The 16800-nt window shown below is 34.0% G+C and overlaps 4 protein-coding genes across 8 annotated transcripts; 1 reads left to right on the forward strand and 3 right to left on the reverse strand.

The window, feature by feature from the left end:
• Positions 1–5: 5 nt before the first annotated feature.
• LOC111283343 (glycosyltransferase BC10) lies at positions 6–3531 on the reverse strand. Its single transcript, XM_022871805.2, has 3 exons — positions 3242–3531; positions 2390–3123; positions 6–849 (listed from the first exon to the last, which is right to left on the reverse strand). Exons 2-3 carry the CDS (start codon positions 2924–2926, stop codon positions 208–210), a joined length of 1179 nt encoding a protein of 392 aa, XP_022727540.1. The 5' UTR covers positions 2927–3123; positions 3242–3531; the 3' UTR covers positions 6–207.
• Positions 3532–4957: 1426 nt separating this feature from the next.
• LOC111283415 (scarecrow-like protein 23) lies at positions 4958–8600 on the reverse strand. Of its 3 annotated transcripts, none has more exons than XM_022871954.2 (3): positions 8461–8600; positions 6739–6819; positions 4958–6642 (listed from the first exon to the last, which is right to left on the reverse strand). In XM_022871954.2, the coding sequence occupies exon 3, from the start codon at positions 6590–6592 to the stop codon at positions 5333–5335; it is 1260 nt and encodes a 419-aa protein (XP_022727689.2). In that variant the 5' UTR covers positions 6593–6642; positions 6739–6819; positions 8461–8600; the 3' UTR covers positions 4958–5332. The 3 variants fall into 3 exon arrangements, with proteins under 3 accessions (XP_022727689.2, XP_022727687.2, XP_089614934.1); XM_022871952.2 differs by having other exon boundaries at positions 5191–6647; XM_089758808.1 differs by having other exon boundaries at positions 5191–6819; positions 8461–8528.
• LOC111283416 (large ribosomal subunit protein eL27x-like) lies at positions 8374–8974 on the reverse strand. The gene has a single exon (XM_089758810.1). The coding sequence runs from the start codon at positions 8972–8974 to the stop codon at positions 8567–8569; it is 408 nt and encodes a 135-aa protein (XP_089614936.1). The 3' UTR covers positions 8374–8566.
• A 1005-nt stretch (positions 8975–9979) lies between these two features.
• LOC111283433 (OVARIAN TUMOR DOMAIN-containing deubiquitinating enzyme 11-like) lies at positions 9980–16726 on the forward strand. Of its 3 annotated transcripts, XR_016341101.1 has the most exons (11): positions 9980–10070; positions 10755–10923; positions 11952–12025; positions 12472–12526; positions 12751–12825; positions 13895–13968; positions 14080–14128; positions 15039–15072; positions 15555–15639; positions 16350–16406; positions 16535–16726. XR_016341101.1 is itself a non-coding variant. In XM_022871994.2 (10 exons), the coding sequence occupies exons 2-10, from the start codon at positions 10756–10758 to the stop codon at positions 16576–16578; spliced, it is 681 nt and encodes a 226-aa protein (XP_022727729.1). In that variant the 5' UTR covers positions 9980–10070; position 10755; the 3' UTR covers positions 16579–16726. The 3 variants fall into 3 exon arrangements, 2 of the variants coding, with proteins under 2 accessions (XP_022727729.1, XP_089614935.1); XM_022871994.2 differs by lacking the exon at positions 15039–15072; XM_089758809.1 differs by lacking the exon at positions 15039–15072 and having other exon boundaries at positions 9980–10923.
• Positions 16727–16800: the final 74 nt, after the last annotated feature.

The following is a 16800-nucleotide window of genomic DNA, read 5'->3' on the forward strand; positions in this document are numbered from 1 at the left end:
CCAGAAACAAAAAAAAAAAAAAATCTATTATCCTCCAAAATTTTTGCAACAGAAAGCAATTTTCTTGCTGAATCTATCTGTACATTTGAGCCAAAGTAAATATCAAAATAGGATGACTAAGATAGAGGCCCTGTAAGGATCTAGAAACGTCAAAAATGAATAACTCAAGGTGGAAAAAAGAATCTCAATCATTGCCTAATTATTCTCTCAAAACTCCATCACAGTCAAGCTGAGGTTTAGCAAAGGCTCCAATGCACTAGGAGCAAACTTTCGAGCAAAGAGATAACACACGGATGTTTGCTCCTCATTATATGAACAAAGTGTTCCGTTATTCCTTATGGCTTGTATAAAGCCCTCAGTGATGTTAGCTCCCTCATGCATTGCTGGATGAGGCCCCCCCATTGACCAATCAACCCAAGTCACACTCCGGTTTGCATTTAATGATCCATGGAACATGTTCAAGAAAGTTGGAATGTAATGCTCGTCTGGATAGCAGGCAGGCCTACAATACTTCTTGAAAAGGGCGTAGTACTTGGTGTCCGAGATAATGTAAATGGCAACTGAACGGTGCATCTCAAACCATTGGGATCCTTTTCGCCATTGATAGAGCTTGATGTCAGGAAGCATCTTGCGGTTGTAGCGACCACGACCATAGCGGGAGGGCTCATCATATGACTCCACGAAACTGTAGGTTGAACCAATGAGATACTTGTACACAGTTGGGAAGTTATAGACAGGGATGCAGCTCTCGGAAAGAAGTACAAATCGCTCATTTGAGAAGTCAAGCAGCGCATTGGCTAGTAGGCGCCTCTCTGCATCAGCCAGTGAAACAGTCCCCCATTCCACATGCTAAACAAAAGAAAAATGGTTCATGAAATAAACAAATATATATATACTGTTATCAGATATGACAATTTAGTTGTAGAATGATGGTGTATTTAAGATGTTGGCATGTCATTCAGAAATAAAATTCATGTTCAATGTTGATTTTACCCGTCCCAAGTGAATATTTAAACCAATTTTGCCATGATTTGTTATGACATGTAAACAGATTTTCCTACCTCTCTCTCTCTCTAAACTACTAGCTGAACCAAAAACAGGACTTACTTCTTAACAAGAATCTGGCACAAACAGTTGTACCAAAAGAAAACAAAGAATATGGTAAAAACAGAGGCAATCAAACAAAAATAGGTGGACTAAAGAAAAGAAAAAAAACAAGGTTACAAGGCAATCACGTCATATGATATATGTAAGTGCAGGCAATGCTCCAGAGCACAGCTATTGAATAACTATGTCATTCTACATTGTTTTCTACTCTTTTTCTTTCTTTCTCATCACCATGGCTAAAGAAATGAACGGGGTGAGCTTCTGCAGTGCGGCTTGATAGGTGAGAGGATGGAAGGAGGATAAGGAATGGAATAGGATTCAGCTGAGAAGATGGATCTAAGATGAAAAAAAGGGAAGGAAGGGGGGGTGAAGATTGACCAAAACACATGAAATGCAATGAAACACCAGGAAAATCAAGCACATTCAATTTGATAAGGTGGTTTCAAATACCAAATATGAAAGGCCCCTTGTCAACTTATATATAACTAGGAGCTATGAAGTTTGTTCCCCCTATATATGTTTTGTTGGGAATAAAATGGAATTTTCTTGCTTTACGAAAAAAGGGTTACAGATTTTAATAGACTTTGTGTAACGAGCTTTGAACTTGGAACTATCCTGAGATCTACCACTCTATGAAAAGCGATGGAACAGAGACAGACTCATTGTTTGTACAGATCACAAAATGTTTACAACAGATTCCAAAGCAGACTTCAGCATCCAAACTCTTAAAATGGCTATGGAGGATTATGTGTAGGTAGAATTAATAAGCTAAAAGAAAAGCTAATATCTAAGTGAACAAACAGGTTCAGGTATCTAAAAATAAAATGGAAGTAAAAATTTAAAATAATACTTCTCATCCAGAATATAAACACCTTATAAAATCAGTGAATTCAATCTCTATTCTGCATGCCATTGTTACCATTGTTTACAATTCAACAACACTCCAAAAAGCATTAGAATTCCAGACGTCACAAACAACTTCCCTCTTACTAACAATAATAACTGAATCTCCTACACCCTCACTGTTCTCTAACAGTTTTAAGCAGTCTCTACCAGGTAAATAACATAACAGTCCTGAGGGTATTTTCATCAATTTTGAGTGTGAATCCATTGTTCCTTTTATACTTACAGGAAAAAAAAAAATCCATTTCCCTAAGTTTCAAAGAAGCAGAGCCAGAGTTTTTTAACAGAACATGTTTATCAGAATTTCAAGCATACGTCTGTCAATGTCATGATGTAGTAAAATGAAGAGAAACAACCTAAAATCTGATTTTCATGGTACCTGACTAGGGATCTGTCTTGCATAGAAAGGAGAGTGAGAGGAGACATTGACGTGAAAGGCCGGAGGAGTGTGGAGATAAATGGAGAAATAACTTTCATGGCCTTTAAAGAACCTCTCCCACAAAGGAAGCATAGGCAGAGGCCCTCTGGTAAGAAACATGAAGGCCACCTTTGGCACCCTCAGAAATGGGTACTCGTTTTTGTAAGGCGTCATTGAAGCTCTCCAAAACAACTCAGCATCCGACATTTTATGGGTCAAATTGGTTGGATGAAGGAAGGTGTCCATGCTTAGGCAATCAAGTTTCTGGCATGAGGTTTGGCTGCAATTGGCTTTGGTGCTGGACACTCGAAAAGACGTGGCCGTGGACGTCGAAAAAAGCTGCGCTTGGGAAGAGAAATAGGTGGTTATGTGAGAGCTGGTGGCTAAGCCGATGATAACCCCCGCCACGAAAACCACCAAAAATGACAGAACCTGAACCAGTTTCAGCAAACCCATGTGCGTCTCTCCATCCTCTCTCTCTCCTCTCCCTCTAGGCATGCTTTAAGATTTGCTTCTTTTCCTTTCTTCACCACCCAAATCAATTTAAATTCAATTCAAACAAAGACGATACGATCAATTCAATTCCAAAGAAAAAGACTACAACATATGGTTGACTGCAACAATGAATCGATCTTTTTTTCTTCTTATTTCAGATCCAAAATCCACCATTTCTCTTCTAAATCTCTAAATGATTTCTGCAAATACAGTAAAAAAGATAGCAACAAAAACAAAAACTATGTATCAAACAAGAATCAAGCCAGATAAAACTAACAGCTGAAGAAGAAAGAACATAAAAAGGAAAGATAATGGTACCTGTCTTAGCTTAGCAAAGCTAATAACATAAAAGATGACAGTCGCTGCTGCTATAATTCCCAGAACCTGAATGGCTAATTGCGTCACCCCATTAATATTTCTCCTCTTTGCTTTTGCTTGTACACCAGGTTCCTTTGTTCCAAGTACCAACTGCCTGGGGAGAAGCCTCGGCCCTGGTGATGTTAATTCTTCTTTATAATAATTTTGCTTTCCACTGTGGACAGACTAAAGAGATTGGGCGGCATTTGGGGTTGGGCTATGACCTCATGACAGCCCATTTCAGCAAAAATCTAACTATTCGAATTAGATTAAATTCGATTAATATTTTTTTATTAATATAAAAAATTATAAATTATAAATTTTATTTAAATTTAAATTAAATTTTTGTATGATTTGATTAAAGCTAAATTTTATCAATTCAATTAATCGATTTTTTTATTTTATTTATTATAATTTTTATATATTATTTTAATATAATATTTAATACATTTAGATAGATTTAAGTATTAAATTATTATTCTTATTTTATAAAATTTAAAAAAATATAAAATTTTATAAAAACATGTAATTCGATTCATTCAATTTTTTTCAATTTTTTATTTTTCAATTCAAAATTCAATCTAAACTTAATAAATATAATTAATATTCTATTTAATTCAAATTAAATAAAAAATTAATTTAAATCAAATTGAACATTATAATTTTAAATTATTTTTTAATTTTTTTAATTTTTAAAAAATTTTTTCTCCACCCTTGACGGGGGGTAGGACAGAGGGCCATAGCCTGCCTATGGCTACGAAGCTAACGCCAACAGATTTGCATGAACATTACTTTGACGCATCAACTTACGTCCAAAAAAACATCGTCACTGTGTGGTTTTGGTTGGTGAGTCCAAGGGTCCGAGGAGAAGTTTCCTAAAATTGTGGAAACATCAATGAGACAGCAAGATGAAAATTGCCTGCATATTAAAAAACTTATTTTTGACATTCTCATGGTAATTTTTTTTTTCAACTGAACAAGGCCAATGGTGTCCTTATTTTCCAACTTAATTAGCTTTGTTATGCTAATAGATTCTCTTAGAAAAGCAACAAATGTAGGGTGTTATGTCCTTAAAATTAAACTGTATTCAAGATCTTTTTGGTTACATTTTCTTCAAAGTTTGAAAGTTGCTTAACCTAAATCATGTGTTGCAGATTGAAGGATAGAGTAGAGGTGAGATCTAAGGATATTGGTGGATTAACTTTCTCAACACCATCAAAACGTAAGAGAAAGAAAAATTTGAAATTAAAAATAATAATGGATCGAAACGGATTTATGTTCGTTCTGATATTGATCTGATTTCATAAAATTCATACTTAATTTTTATTAGAAACAAAAATATTAATTTTTATATACAGCTTATTTTTAATTCGTATATATTTAAAATTGTAACTGGTTTAACTCAAAATTCGATTGAAAAAACTAATTTTAAAAAGATTAAATCAAGTTAAAATCGATGAACTTCAGATAAATTTATCATCCCTAGATGGAAGCAGCTTATCTGCGAGCTGCCTTCTCTTCATCAGTAACTACCCACACCAAGACTTCTCCGTTTGACAACCGTTCATTTTGGAAGTAGCATTTCTGTCCGTGATCATTGGTGGCGTTATTAGTTTAGGTTTTTTTGTTTCTTGTTTCTTGATTTTGCCCCTTCGTTAATTTTTCTTTGAAACTTCATGAACAATTAAAATTCACTACATCACATCTTATGTTTGATAAGATGATAAAGAAGAGAAATAACTGACATGTAAAACAAGAGGATGACAACAGGTCTTGCGTTCAGCTCCCCTCACCCCATCCAATAGGCCACAACCAAATCTTTTATTATCAGAGCTAGAATCTTGTAAGTTGTCCGTTTTCCTTTTCCATGGCAAAGACAGGTACTTTCCCTTTCGAACCTGCAAACTGGGGACACAACATGTTTGTCATTGACCAATAATTTCACATTCTTGTTCTTGGCTAAAATTAGTAGTAGTACACTTTTTCAGAGTTCCATAATCATTTCTATTATCAATAGTTTATAAATTTTAGATACACAAAAATGGAAGTATTTTAATCGGACGGCTGCCACGCTGAGGCAGTCAACAAGGACAGATCTTTCCACCCCAACTTGAGGCACCCGTTCTCCTCCAACAGGGTATATCCTTTCCAAGGGAACATCCCTAGCAAAAGGCTAGCTTGGGCTGCTGGGTTTCCGCCCAATGAAACGGGTTGGAACCCGACTCGTTTCAACTCTTCACCCCATCTCTCCACTTTAACCTCGCCCGTCCTCTTCGGCCCACCGACTGCCACGATGTTCCTGATCTCGCTCCCAAATAGCTGCTGCTCTACCGTGTGCCTTTCTAGGCTGTCCACACCTAAGCCGTCCCCAAGCGCGTCAAACAACGCGCTGTAATAATGTAATGCCTCCACGAACCTCCCTAGAAAACTACCCCCGTGACTCAGGTCCTGTTCGACGATCGTGATTAATTTCGGTTTCAACATGGTCAACAATCTCAAGGTCCCTAAATCACTCCCCGAAATATCGTATAAGCAATGATGCATCCAATGAATCACCACCGCTTCACTCGACCGCACTTCGAGTTTACTCAAATCTGTTACATTTCCGATTTTGCCCTCCAACGGATGAAACTCGAATGGCAACCCCAATGAAGTCGCGAATTCGGCGAGTCTTTTACCGGTCAATTCGAGAAGCTCCGAGGAGGGTCCGAACCCGGTGATTCTCATTGATCGGATCTTTTTGGACCGAGAAGCGAGGATGTGGAACAATCCTGGCCATTGTAGACCTTGCATGATGTCCAGATCGATGACGTGGATACGATCCTCACCATCCAAGGCTTGGAAGATGGCTTGATTGGCGGTAAAGTGAGAGAATTTGACCAAAGGACTTATCGAATTGTAAGATTGCAGAGCATTGAAGATCTTTTGGGATTGAGTCAAGGTAAGCGACTTGGTATCGAGGGGAGAATAAGTTCTTAAGCAAGAACTCACCACACGTGCCTGGAGAGCGTGTGCGAAGTACGCGCCGACGCGCTCGGGAGATGACCCGAACGGAGAAGAAAGCTCAGAGATTTCAGGTAAAAGGTCCGTGGCGTCCTCGAGGTTATCCATTGCGACACACTCGGCACATTGGAGCAAGAGACCTAAAAGCCTTAACCCCGTTGACTCACCTTCGATCACCGTTTCTTCCTGTTCATCGACGGCTATTTTATCGCCGGAGGAATAATTAGGACGCTTGTTTGAAGGATCATCGGCAAAAGAATCTTCGCCGGTCGCTGCGGAGACGTCTCGATCGACGCGCTTTGACTTCATGGAGGAGTTAGGATTGGAGCTAGTGTTGGAACTGATTGGAGACTGAGGAACTAAGCTTTGAAGCATGATCAGTTAAGACAGAGAAAATCAATTTAGAGACAGAACAGATTCGAAAGGTGAAGAACTTTTGGGAGAAAAGGACAAACCCCTTTTGAAGCGGAGGAACAAAAGTTGTCCAGTACAGAGTTTTGTTGCAGAGTTCTGTGAGAGATTCAAACTTGCGGGGCCTGTTTGGGATTAGAGAAACCGGAGGAAAATTTTTATGGATGAGAAAAAGGTGTAGAACTTTATTTTATTTTATTTTAATAATTTTATCATACGTGATGATTAAGGGGAAGCTGTCGTTAAGTCCGTTTGATTAAGTGGAAGGATTAGGAACTGAAAATGAAATTAATTAATAAAAAATTAGTTAATAATTAAGCTAATCGAGATTATTTTGGGGATGTTGTTTTGGGTAAGATCAAGGGATGGAAGATTGTCTTTATGTTAGGACATTGATAGGTCTAATAATTATTTTATATCATATTAATTGTTAATAACTTATGGTTTTATCGAAGGAACTGGACTTTTATAACTTTATATTATTAAAATAAAAATATGAAAGTGCATTAAAAAGGTTAAAAAAGAGATTATTAAATAATTAAAATAAAATTGAATTAAGTTAATATAATAAAAAATTTAAATTTTATTTGAAATTTATTATTCAAAAATTGATTCGAATTTAATCGAATTTTAATTTTTAAATTCGAATTCAATTTGAAATAAAAATTTGATTAATTAAATTCGTTTGATTAAATTTATTTCATAAAATAAATTTAATTTTTATACTCGATTTCAAAGATTATATATTTGAACTCGAATTTATATATATATATATGTATAAAGATAAAATAATAATTTTTAAATAAAATAATAAAAATATATTAAAATTTAAAATTTTAATTTAATTTACGAACTCTTCAAATAAAATATTAAAATACTAAAACTCAATTCATCTGATTTAACAATAACTAAATCAAATTTAAACTTTATTTTAATTAAATTCGAATAACTTATAAATATTAATACATTAATTACACCCCTAAGTTATCATTCATTTTAAAGTATAACTATGTAATTAATTCTATACTAATAATAATAATAATAATAATGATGATGATAGACATTCGGTACAAAACTTGGTACATAACTGATAGAACAGTTCAACTTGTCATTAATGCTTTTAATCAAATTGTGCTATTAAGCTTTTATATCTTTATATTTATGTGAAAAGTATAAATTTAATCTTTGAATTTAATTTTTATACAAGAATTTGAAAAAAATAGTTCCTTTATTTTTCAAAATTTTACAACAGAATTCTAAGTGATAAATCTTAAAACTACACATCCATGAAGGTTACTTTCAAAAATGCAGAACTAGCACGAGACACCAATGGTTACTTTCAAAGAAACAATCAAGGATTTGGCAAATCCAAATGAGTCCTATCTTTTAAACCAGGATATAGAACCATTCGTGTATTTAAAATCGTATATTGATACAATATATTTTATAAAAATTTTGTATCCTAATTCATCTAAACGTAAAAATATAAAATATATATTTTTAATTTTATTAAATTTATTATAATTAAAATTTAAATTATAATTCGTATCTTATTATCGTACCTAATTATGATATTTAAATTATGATAATAGTTGGCCACCATTAGGTGACAAGTGAAACATTGAAGAACTAAATTGCACATACACTTAAAAATGCAAGAAAAAATCACACCTAGCAGAAGCAACAAAATGATAAATCATAAAGCACCCAGGATAGTTCAACAACATAAGATTCTAACAGAAATGAGCAAGCTTTTATGTTAATACCTCATATGACAACAGGAGAACCCAGAAATATCTCATCGAAGCAGATTGAAATCCGTCCTTGAAATCCAAAAGTTTTAAACTTTTAACAACAACTCCAACAAAATACTCAAAACCTAAGCTTGGTAAAGAACCACCTGTTCTTTCCAGTCTTGAACCTCTCTTCAAACCTCTCCTTGGTAGCCTTACAGGCAGCCACTTTCTTGTCCTTTGTCTGAAGAGCATCGACGGTAACCATGTCTTTCAAGTCCACGTCGAGGGTGTAGCGCGTGGGCATCAGGTGTTGGTAATTCACGAGCTTGACGAAGCACTTGACGCGTGATTTCTTGGCTGTTTTCTTGGCGGAGTCCTTGCGGATAACCTTGCTTGGATACTTCTTTATTCCTGCAACCAAACAGTGGCCATAGGGGCGGTCACGCGTGCCTTCATCGAAGGATCTCACGATCACAGCTTTTCGTCCGGCGTATCGGCCTTGGAGGACGATCACGGCCTTGTTGGGTTTTAGAAACTTCACCATGGCGACGGCGCCTTTGATTCTCTCCTCACAAAAACCCTAAGTCGAGAAAGAAAAATGAAATTCAGGTATATATAATAAGGGTTGAGTGAAACCCTAGCACGTATGGTTTCTTAGTGAGTTTTGGTGGGCTTGGGCCTGAATTTAGCAGACACTATATATTATTCAAAGTTTTGGTGGGTTGGAGCTTGCCTTATGGGTCTTTGATAACTGACCTACATTTATTGCTAAGCCCAAAACTATATCATCAAAATAATAATGATATTTTGATATAATATTTTAAATATATTTTTCGTATTTTTTGGTATTATACCTTATTTAAATATGAAATTTAGATATAGTAGATTCATGATAATTTAAAATATGATATAAAAATAATATAATTTAAAATTTTAATAATAATTATAAATGAATTTAATAAAATTTAATAAAATATTTTATATTTTTATATTGATACGAATTATAAAATGTAATTTTTATATAAAATATAATAAATATATAAATTTTAATATTTTATATAATATGAATACATAAGATATTATATTTAAATTTTTAAAAAAAATACTGTACCCAATATATATATATTTATCAAAATGTATTTTCCGTTGCTTTCCGCACATTTTTTGAAATATCAAACAACAAAGAGATCTCGATTGTCAAAGAAAAAACAAGAAGAGATCTCTGTGTCTGACCAAAGCAATGTGTTTGGTTTCTTGTAGGGAATTAATCAAAGTCAGAATGCCGTTTGGTCCAAGTCACCAGATCCCCCAAAGCCTCAAACTTTTCTTCCGTTTTCAATTTCCCTCACGTCTTGTAATTATATCCAAAAACCAAGCAAAATTTAGTATTACGCCATTCTTCTTATTTCCCTTCGTTAATGATTTTTTTAATCAGTTTTAAGTTTTAACAACTTAAAAACTAATCATTTAGACCTTTTTCTTGTACAACTATTTTGACCATTACATTATATGTAATAATATATTAATATACAAGAAACTTGATATGACTAGGAAACTTTTAAGCTTCAGCAAAGAAGATCAAAGAAAATATTCAATCCTACAGCAACAAATTCTCGAAGTCCTTCAGTTTTTCAATCTGGGTATTCTCTATTTTTTTTTTTTTTTTGGGAGGTTTATGTGGTTTTGGCTATTTTTGTTGTTGTCCTTCAGTTATGTCTATTCCCTTGCTCCTGTCTTACTGGGATAACGTATGCTCTGTTTGTTTGGCGAGAAAATGAAGGGAAGAATAATAATTAAAGGAAATTCATTGTTAATTTGAATCATCTGCTTCTGTTTAGTATAAACTTCTCTCAATTCTGTTCATCTAAAAGTCATGATCATCAGCTAAAGACCCTACTTTTTTACTCCATATGTTTATATTGGATAAAGAATAGCTATGACAGAAACCTTATTTTGTCTTCTATTTTCTGGATTGTTTAGGTTATGGGTATTTCTATCTTACCTCATTCTGGATCGGGATTGCTTGAATTTTTCAAGTCCTTTTAGGGATTTCTTTTTTGTTTTGATAATTTGCTGTTAAGCTTTTGTAGGATAACTTAGTTGCAAGTAATCATTTATTCTTGTAGTTTGAGAGATAGACTGATAGAGTCTACACCAGTCCGGTCATGGATCATTGTCAGCTTTTGATTAATCTCCTCCTATTTGATTTTCTGTTTGCCTATTTGGAAGCTTATCAAACTTTTCGTATTAGTATATTTGATGGCTTAATATACAATATTCTTGCAACCTCATTTTTTCTTGGCTACATGCTATTATTGAGATAGTATGAGTGAAGGCTACAGAAATGCAAGTGCAAGCTCCAGCTCAAGTTTGAATAGCAGTTTCCAAGATACAGAGGATGATCAGACCTTAGCAAGCATCTTAGCAGAAGAGGAAAACTTGCACAATGATGGCAGGCTTGCAAAAAAACTCTCTCATCTGGATTCCATTCCGGTATAATCATCTCTACCTCTTATTTGTTGGTTGGTCCCTTTGTCGAAGAAAATTTTTTCGTTGTTATGTATATGAATGTTTCTAGAACCTTTTAAACCTTCCTTGCAGGTTTAAAAAATTGTAACACAAGGCATAGACCTAATAGCATTGAATCTAAAAGGCACTGTATTTTCTTGTCTTTGGTCCCGGAGGACTATGTTCTGCTGACTGCTAAGTAATATGCTACCCTTCGGAAACTTTGGGGATTATTATTATATGTGCGGCCAATGACTGTTGAAAAACCAGATATACTGCCAGAAGATGGTGCTTTGGGAGAAAAATTGTTTTGCATCATATTATTTTCATCATTTTACTTCTAAGATCCTTGCACTATTTCTTTCTCTGCCTGTTAACAGTTGAATAATTTCATTTTAAAAGTTTTTTTCCCCATTATAAAATGTAATCTTGGTTCTTGATATGTATGTATTATTATTACATATTCATTTTTGTGTGAAGCATAGTTTCTCATAGCATGATACAGATCATTGATCAATTAAATTGGTGACAAAATGTTCTTCTTGCAACTTTTTCTGTTGTAATTTTTATGCCAACTCAAAGTACAAATGTAGCATGACTCTCATGGTATGATCTTTTTGTAACTTTTCATATTAAAATGTACATTTTTATCATAGAGCACACTTTACATTTGTAGGCATTATAGGAGTATTACTAGGAAGGGTAATATCGTCCTTTCGTCTGTTCATGTCTCTTACCATAGAAATACTAGTCTATAAAAGAGTAAGTTAGTGCCCTAATGGTTTCCTTTTATCTCTCTTTCTTCACGGTAGGAAATTGCCTAATTCATTCTAACACTGTTTTCACAAAATTCTGATGCCTCTTTTTTCTCCTATGTCCTGTTATTAATTCAATGTTTGCCTTAACCTGCATTACTTACTAATTGACTAGCATGTACTTGTTCTCTTCTGCAATCAGGATAGTCTTAGTGTTATTGGCTGATCTAAGACTCACATGATCGTTTTTGTTGACAGCACACTCCTCGTGTCAATGGTGAAATACCCGATGTGAATGATGCAACCTTAGATCATGAACGATTGTCTGAAAGGTTGTGACCTTATCATATGCATTATTATCAATTTCTCGTTGATTTTTATTTTAAGTTGTTCAATACTTATAGTCTGCTCCAATTTAGGCCGTTTTAATTTGTCAGTTTCTTTTAACAAAAACTTTGTGTTTCCATTCCATTTTGCCACAAGGTCTCTTGAACTCCATTCCTCTTAATTGGCATCATGTTTAAAAATCATTTTGAGCCTGTGATGTTAATAATCTGGTGCAGAATACAGATCCTAAAACCACATTACCATCCTTGTTGGGTCTGTGTTTTCTAATTTTGTAGTCAGTTAGAGCTCAAATATGACATAAAGACATACTTCCTGGCATAATAGTCGAAGATTTTGCATTTGACATCTGGCCTTTCATACTTCTCATCTCAGTTAAGCATATAAATTGGTTTCTGTTTATTTGGTTATAATGGTTTTGTTTTCCATTCAGGTTGGCCACTTATGGTTTAGCTGAATTGCAAATTGAGGGTGATGGAAATTGCCAGGTCTTTATTTTTGTACCATATTTAGTCCTTTCTCTACCATCACCTTTTTTACCCACATTTATCATGCATATTATACCCATTTATACTTCCATATGCAGATGCACATATATGCCACAATGAGATTTCAATATGAAACTCACTGATTCTTGGCATAATTTCTGTTTTCTTTGTCTGCATCTGCTGTTTTGTTGATAAATCTTCTATGACGGTGTTTATTGTTATAGTTTCGAGCATTAGCAGATCAGTTGTTCCGTGATTCAGACTACCACAAACATGTCAGGAGGCAGATTGTCAAGCAGGTAAGGTTTATGCTGCTCCACAAATTCTCAAATGCAAACATCTCCTCTTAGCTTATTTTCAGATATAATCCTGTTGGATAAACATCAGCTGTAGTGATAAGTACAGGAGAACCCTTTCCGTTAGCAAATACTATGACTTGTTATATGTCTTAATTGAAGTAGGAGATTGTCCTATCTTTTGTTTTTAGGTATATTTTCTCTGCTTTTGTTTGTGAGATTTATTATGTCTCTGTTTATATGGGCAAACATGAGTACATATATAAAAGAAATAGTCTGACTTTGATAGCTGCATTTTTTAACATTGTCTCAGGAATAAAAGGTTTCTTCTACTAACATGAATTATAAAACACTTCAATACAAGTTCAAAATCTAAAAGATTTCCATGTGTGTATGTATATATATGTACCTACAGTTTTATGATGCCTATGTTGCTATTGAGAGTACAAGAGCAAATCTTGGTTGTTGATAATATATAAGGGTTAATTACACATTTGGTACCCAAACAATGGGCAAATTTTCGATTTGGTATCTAAAGTTTAAAAATGTGCAATTAGATACTCAAACTTTGCTTGTTATTACTTTGCACATGATATGCTTTATAAATATGCAATTGATAATCATGCTTTATAAAAGTTGGATTTTCCAAATGATATGCTTGTTATTAATTTGCCAACTTTATATAATTAATGATTTCTTTGAAACGAATTTAAAGCAATTGATAATTATGCTTTATATAAGTTGGATTTTCCAAAGATATATTTGGTGTATTATATTGCATGGATGTGGATACTGGAGTTCAAAATCATTTTCACGTGTTACTCTAACAGATAATTTTGTGGCTATCCCCTAAGTTTAGTTTCTAATGGTCTCTGATCATTAATCCTTTTGTCCCACTATTTTATTTTTGAGCGGCATGAACATTAAGACACATGTCTCTCTCCAGAAAAAAATGGCATGTCATTTCACAATGTGGGGTAGATAAGCAATAAGTGAGATTAGAATTATCATTTTAATGGTGATATTAACTCTCTATTGTTTTTCCTTTTATTTTTAATTTCTTAATTTTCAGCTAAAACATTCCAGAAAGTTGTACGAAGGCTATGTCCCGATGAAGTACAAAGGCTACCTTAAGAAGATGAAAAAGTTAGATACTGATTCTTCCTGAATTTCCTCCTGAAGAAAAGAAAAGATTTTTTAATGATCTCAAATGAGTAAATGCTAACTCGTTTAGTGCAAAATTTTCTGTTCCACTAGATCTGGGGAATGGGGAGATCATGTCACTCTGCAAGCAGCTGCTGACCGAGTAAGTTGAAGTTTCATCTTCTTGACTCCTTAGAGTGTCTTGTTGTTACTGCCCCCTAGAGATGCATTTTTTTTACAAGATATTAGCTGTTGTTTCTTTCATCTTACAAATAGCTCACATTTCCACTATATTTGAAATTTGAAGAGTTATGGTAAGCCTAAAGAAGCTAAAGTCAAGCTGAAACAAGCCATGTAATGAAACTCTTCTTTGTCAGCAATCTTTGTAGAAGAAGGCTTTGTCTACCACATTTAACTTGCAGATTCTTGTCTTATATTGAACTTATAAAAAAAAATTTACATTAGAATATTAAATGGCATTATGGTTTTTCCATCGTTAAAACTGAATCAATTTCCAAGAAGTTTTATGGCATTAAAACTATCCTCTGTTTGTGGACCTGTTAAACTTTCTCTGCTACTTCTGTTCAAAATGACATTGACTTAAAAGTCCTTTTTGATTTGAATAATCATGTCAGAGGAATGACTCTGTGAATTACTATTTTGGATCGATCTTCTTTAAAATCTTTCAATGAGCAAATGTTTCAGCATTGTTGTTGTCATTGCATACATGTTGATGTCTTGGACAGATATGAGCAAGCATACTCACAGTCTATTGTACAAGGCCTCTGTAAGATCCTTTAAAAGTTGTTTGACTAAATGACCTGATCTTATGTTCTACAATAGCATCTTAGATAGAAATGGCGATGGACTGCCACCATTTTCATTATTAAGTTATATTTGTTATTTCATATTTCTCTAAGCCCTTAATTGGCTATCCTATAAATGATTTGATCTGTATATTTGAAATAGCTTTTTGATTATTATAATATTGAACTTAGAACTTACAAGGGGACTGTGCGTATGCTGGCTGTAAATACTAAATACTTTGGTTTGCATTTCGAGGTGGCTTTCAGATTATTGGAATGTTGAGCCTAGAATTTTCTCTCAGTAAAGTGTTCCTTCTTCTTCCTCTTGTCTTTTCTGTTTCTATTTCTTGCCCCATTCTTCTGTGTTTCTCCCTATTTGTCTGCTTATCCTCCATGTCTCTCTCTACTCTATCTCTTCAAACCTGTTCTTAATCAAGTGGTTTTGTGGAGATAGGATAAAACTCATTGCACGACTTCATAAAACTCGTTGCATGGCTTCATGCATACAAGGTTATAGTTTTTAATCTATCTTTTGCTGTGAGATTGGTAAGTTAATCCATGCTTATGAAGTTGAATGAAAAGGCCTGAGTATGGGTTCCGTAATCTTACTGTGCTCTTTGAAATGCTTTCATGCTATTGTCCAAGGTTTTTTATGTAAAATTTATGCATATGTCTAAAACTTAAAGTCCCCCATGCAATACGTTCTTTCTTTGTTATTCTATCTATTAGCTATTTCATTGAGTTTTCAACTTTTGATGTTGATCTTTATGATATCAAATACAGTTTGGAGCCAAAATTAATTTAGTAACCTCTTTTCGTGATACTTGCTACATCGAGATCATGCCCAAACAAGCAAGTCCTACTAGAGGTAGATGTTATTTCTATATCTTACCTGATTTGTCTTGAGGCTATCCTTTCTGTTGCTTGATAGAAATTTTATTTCTTATAAACTTTTATAGTAGTTTTATTTTGAGCATAGGTAATTACATTTCTCAACCACGTTAAGTGGTTAACGATAGGAAAATGTGTCTTTTCACTTGACTAGCAAAGGTTATAGCACATAGACGATATGGTTAACCAAAAGCACAGACGAGGTTTGCTATGCTTGCTTCTAGTTTTAGTCTAGCACATTGCGAGCTCAGCATAGCTCAAATAGGCTTTTCATATTTGGTAGTAATATCTGAAAGTAATTTCGAAATAAATATCTGTTGATTATCTGAGTGTGTTGGTTGGCCACCCCATAATTTATTCAATTACCACGTCTAAAGGAATCAAGAATGCAAGTGAAACCCTATCGGTTTGTCGACCCTACCCTTGCACCAAGGCTAGGAGGTTACTTATTCCCCATCCAAAGAACTGTGGCAACCATAAATATTGCACATCTTGTCTTGGCTTATGGCAGTTGCTAGATGCCATAAATTTGAAAAACTTCTACCACTTCTCAAGACTTAGTAATCTTTGCTACAAACACTAGTAATGGACTGTAGGAATTTTTGGCATCTGAGTTGCTTGTTTTTCATTTAATTTGATTGTTTTCGACATCTCTATGAAGACAATAAACATTGTTGTGTATTTCAGAAGTCTGGCTGAGCTTCTGGAGTGAAGTACATTACAATTCATTGTATTCTAATGGAGGTGAGACCAGTTTTACTACTTTCATTACTTTTGTCTTTTCAGTACTGTTACCTTTTTACGTTATTGTTTTCATGGCATCAGCTGGATTAATAAACTCCGTTCCCTCACCTGATATTATATGTTTACAGATGTTCCCACCAGAGCACCAAGAAGAAAGCATTGGCTCTTTTAGGATTATATATATATAATATTCACCGTTTATATATATATCGAATGTACCTTTTCTTTACCTTTATACTACCTTCCAAAACTTGAGGCTGATGTTGTAATTTTATAACTAAAATTTTACTTTTTATACAAATAATTGACATTAATAATAATCTTTTTGTGTATGTATATAACTAAAAGTCCCGGAATCTCTACGAGAAATATTTCACCTATAATTTTTTTTTTT

Source organism: Durio zibethinus, chromosome 3 (genome assembly GCF_047325235.1).
Source record: "Durio zibethinus cultivar Kanyao isolate XHJ-2024 chromosome 3, ASM4732523v1, whole genome shotgun sequence".
Lineage (NCBI taxonomy): Eukaryota > Viridiplantae > Streptophyta > Magnoliopsida > Malvales > Malvaceae > Durio > Durio zibethinus.

What these genes read in the sequence shown, in the direction of transcription:
- LOC111283415 (XM_022871952.2), bottom strand. An exon ending in GTTCCTCCGCTTCAAAAGGG is followed by an intron (nt 6,648 to 6,738) that starts GTTTGTCCTTTT and finishes CATGCTTCAAAG; the next exon opens with CTTAGTTCCTCAGTCTCCAA.
- LOC111283343 (XM_022871805.2), bottom strand. Translation starts at nt 2,926, where the DNA reads ATGCCTAGAGGGAGAGGAGAGAGAGAGGATGGAGAGACGCACATGGGT. An exon ending in CAAGACAGATCCCTAGTCAG is followed by an intron (nt 850 to 2,389) that starts GTACCATGAAAA and finishes TCTTTTGTTTAG; the next exon opens with CATGTGGAATGGGGGACTGT.
- LOC111283416 (XM_089758810.1), bottom strand. Translation starts at nt 8,974, where the DNA reads ATGGTGAAGTTTCTAAAACCCAACAAGGCCGTGATCGTCCTCCAAGGC.
- LOC111283433 (XM_089758809.1), top strand. Translation starts at nt 10,756, where the DNA reads ATGAGTGAAGGCTACAGAAATGCAAGTGCAAGCTCCAGCTCAAGTTTG. An exon ending in CATGAACGATTGTCTGAAAG is followed by an intron (nt 12,026 to 12,471) that starts GTTGTGACCTTA and finishes TTTTCCATTCAG; the next exon opens with GTTGGCCACTTATGGTTTAG. An exon ending in GGAGGCAGATTGTCAAGCAG is followed by an intron (nt 12,826 to 13,894) that starts GTAAGGTTTATG and finishes CTTAATTTTCAG; the next exon opens with CTAAAACATTCCAGAAAGTT.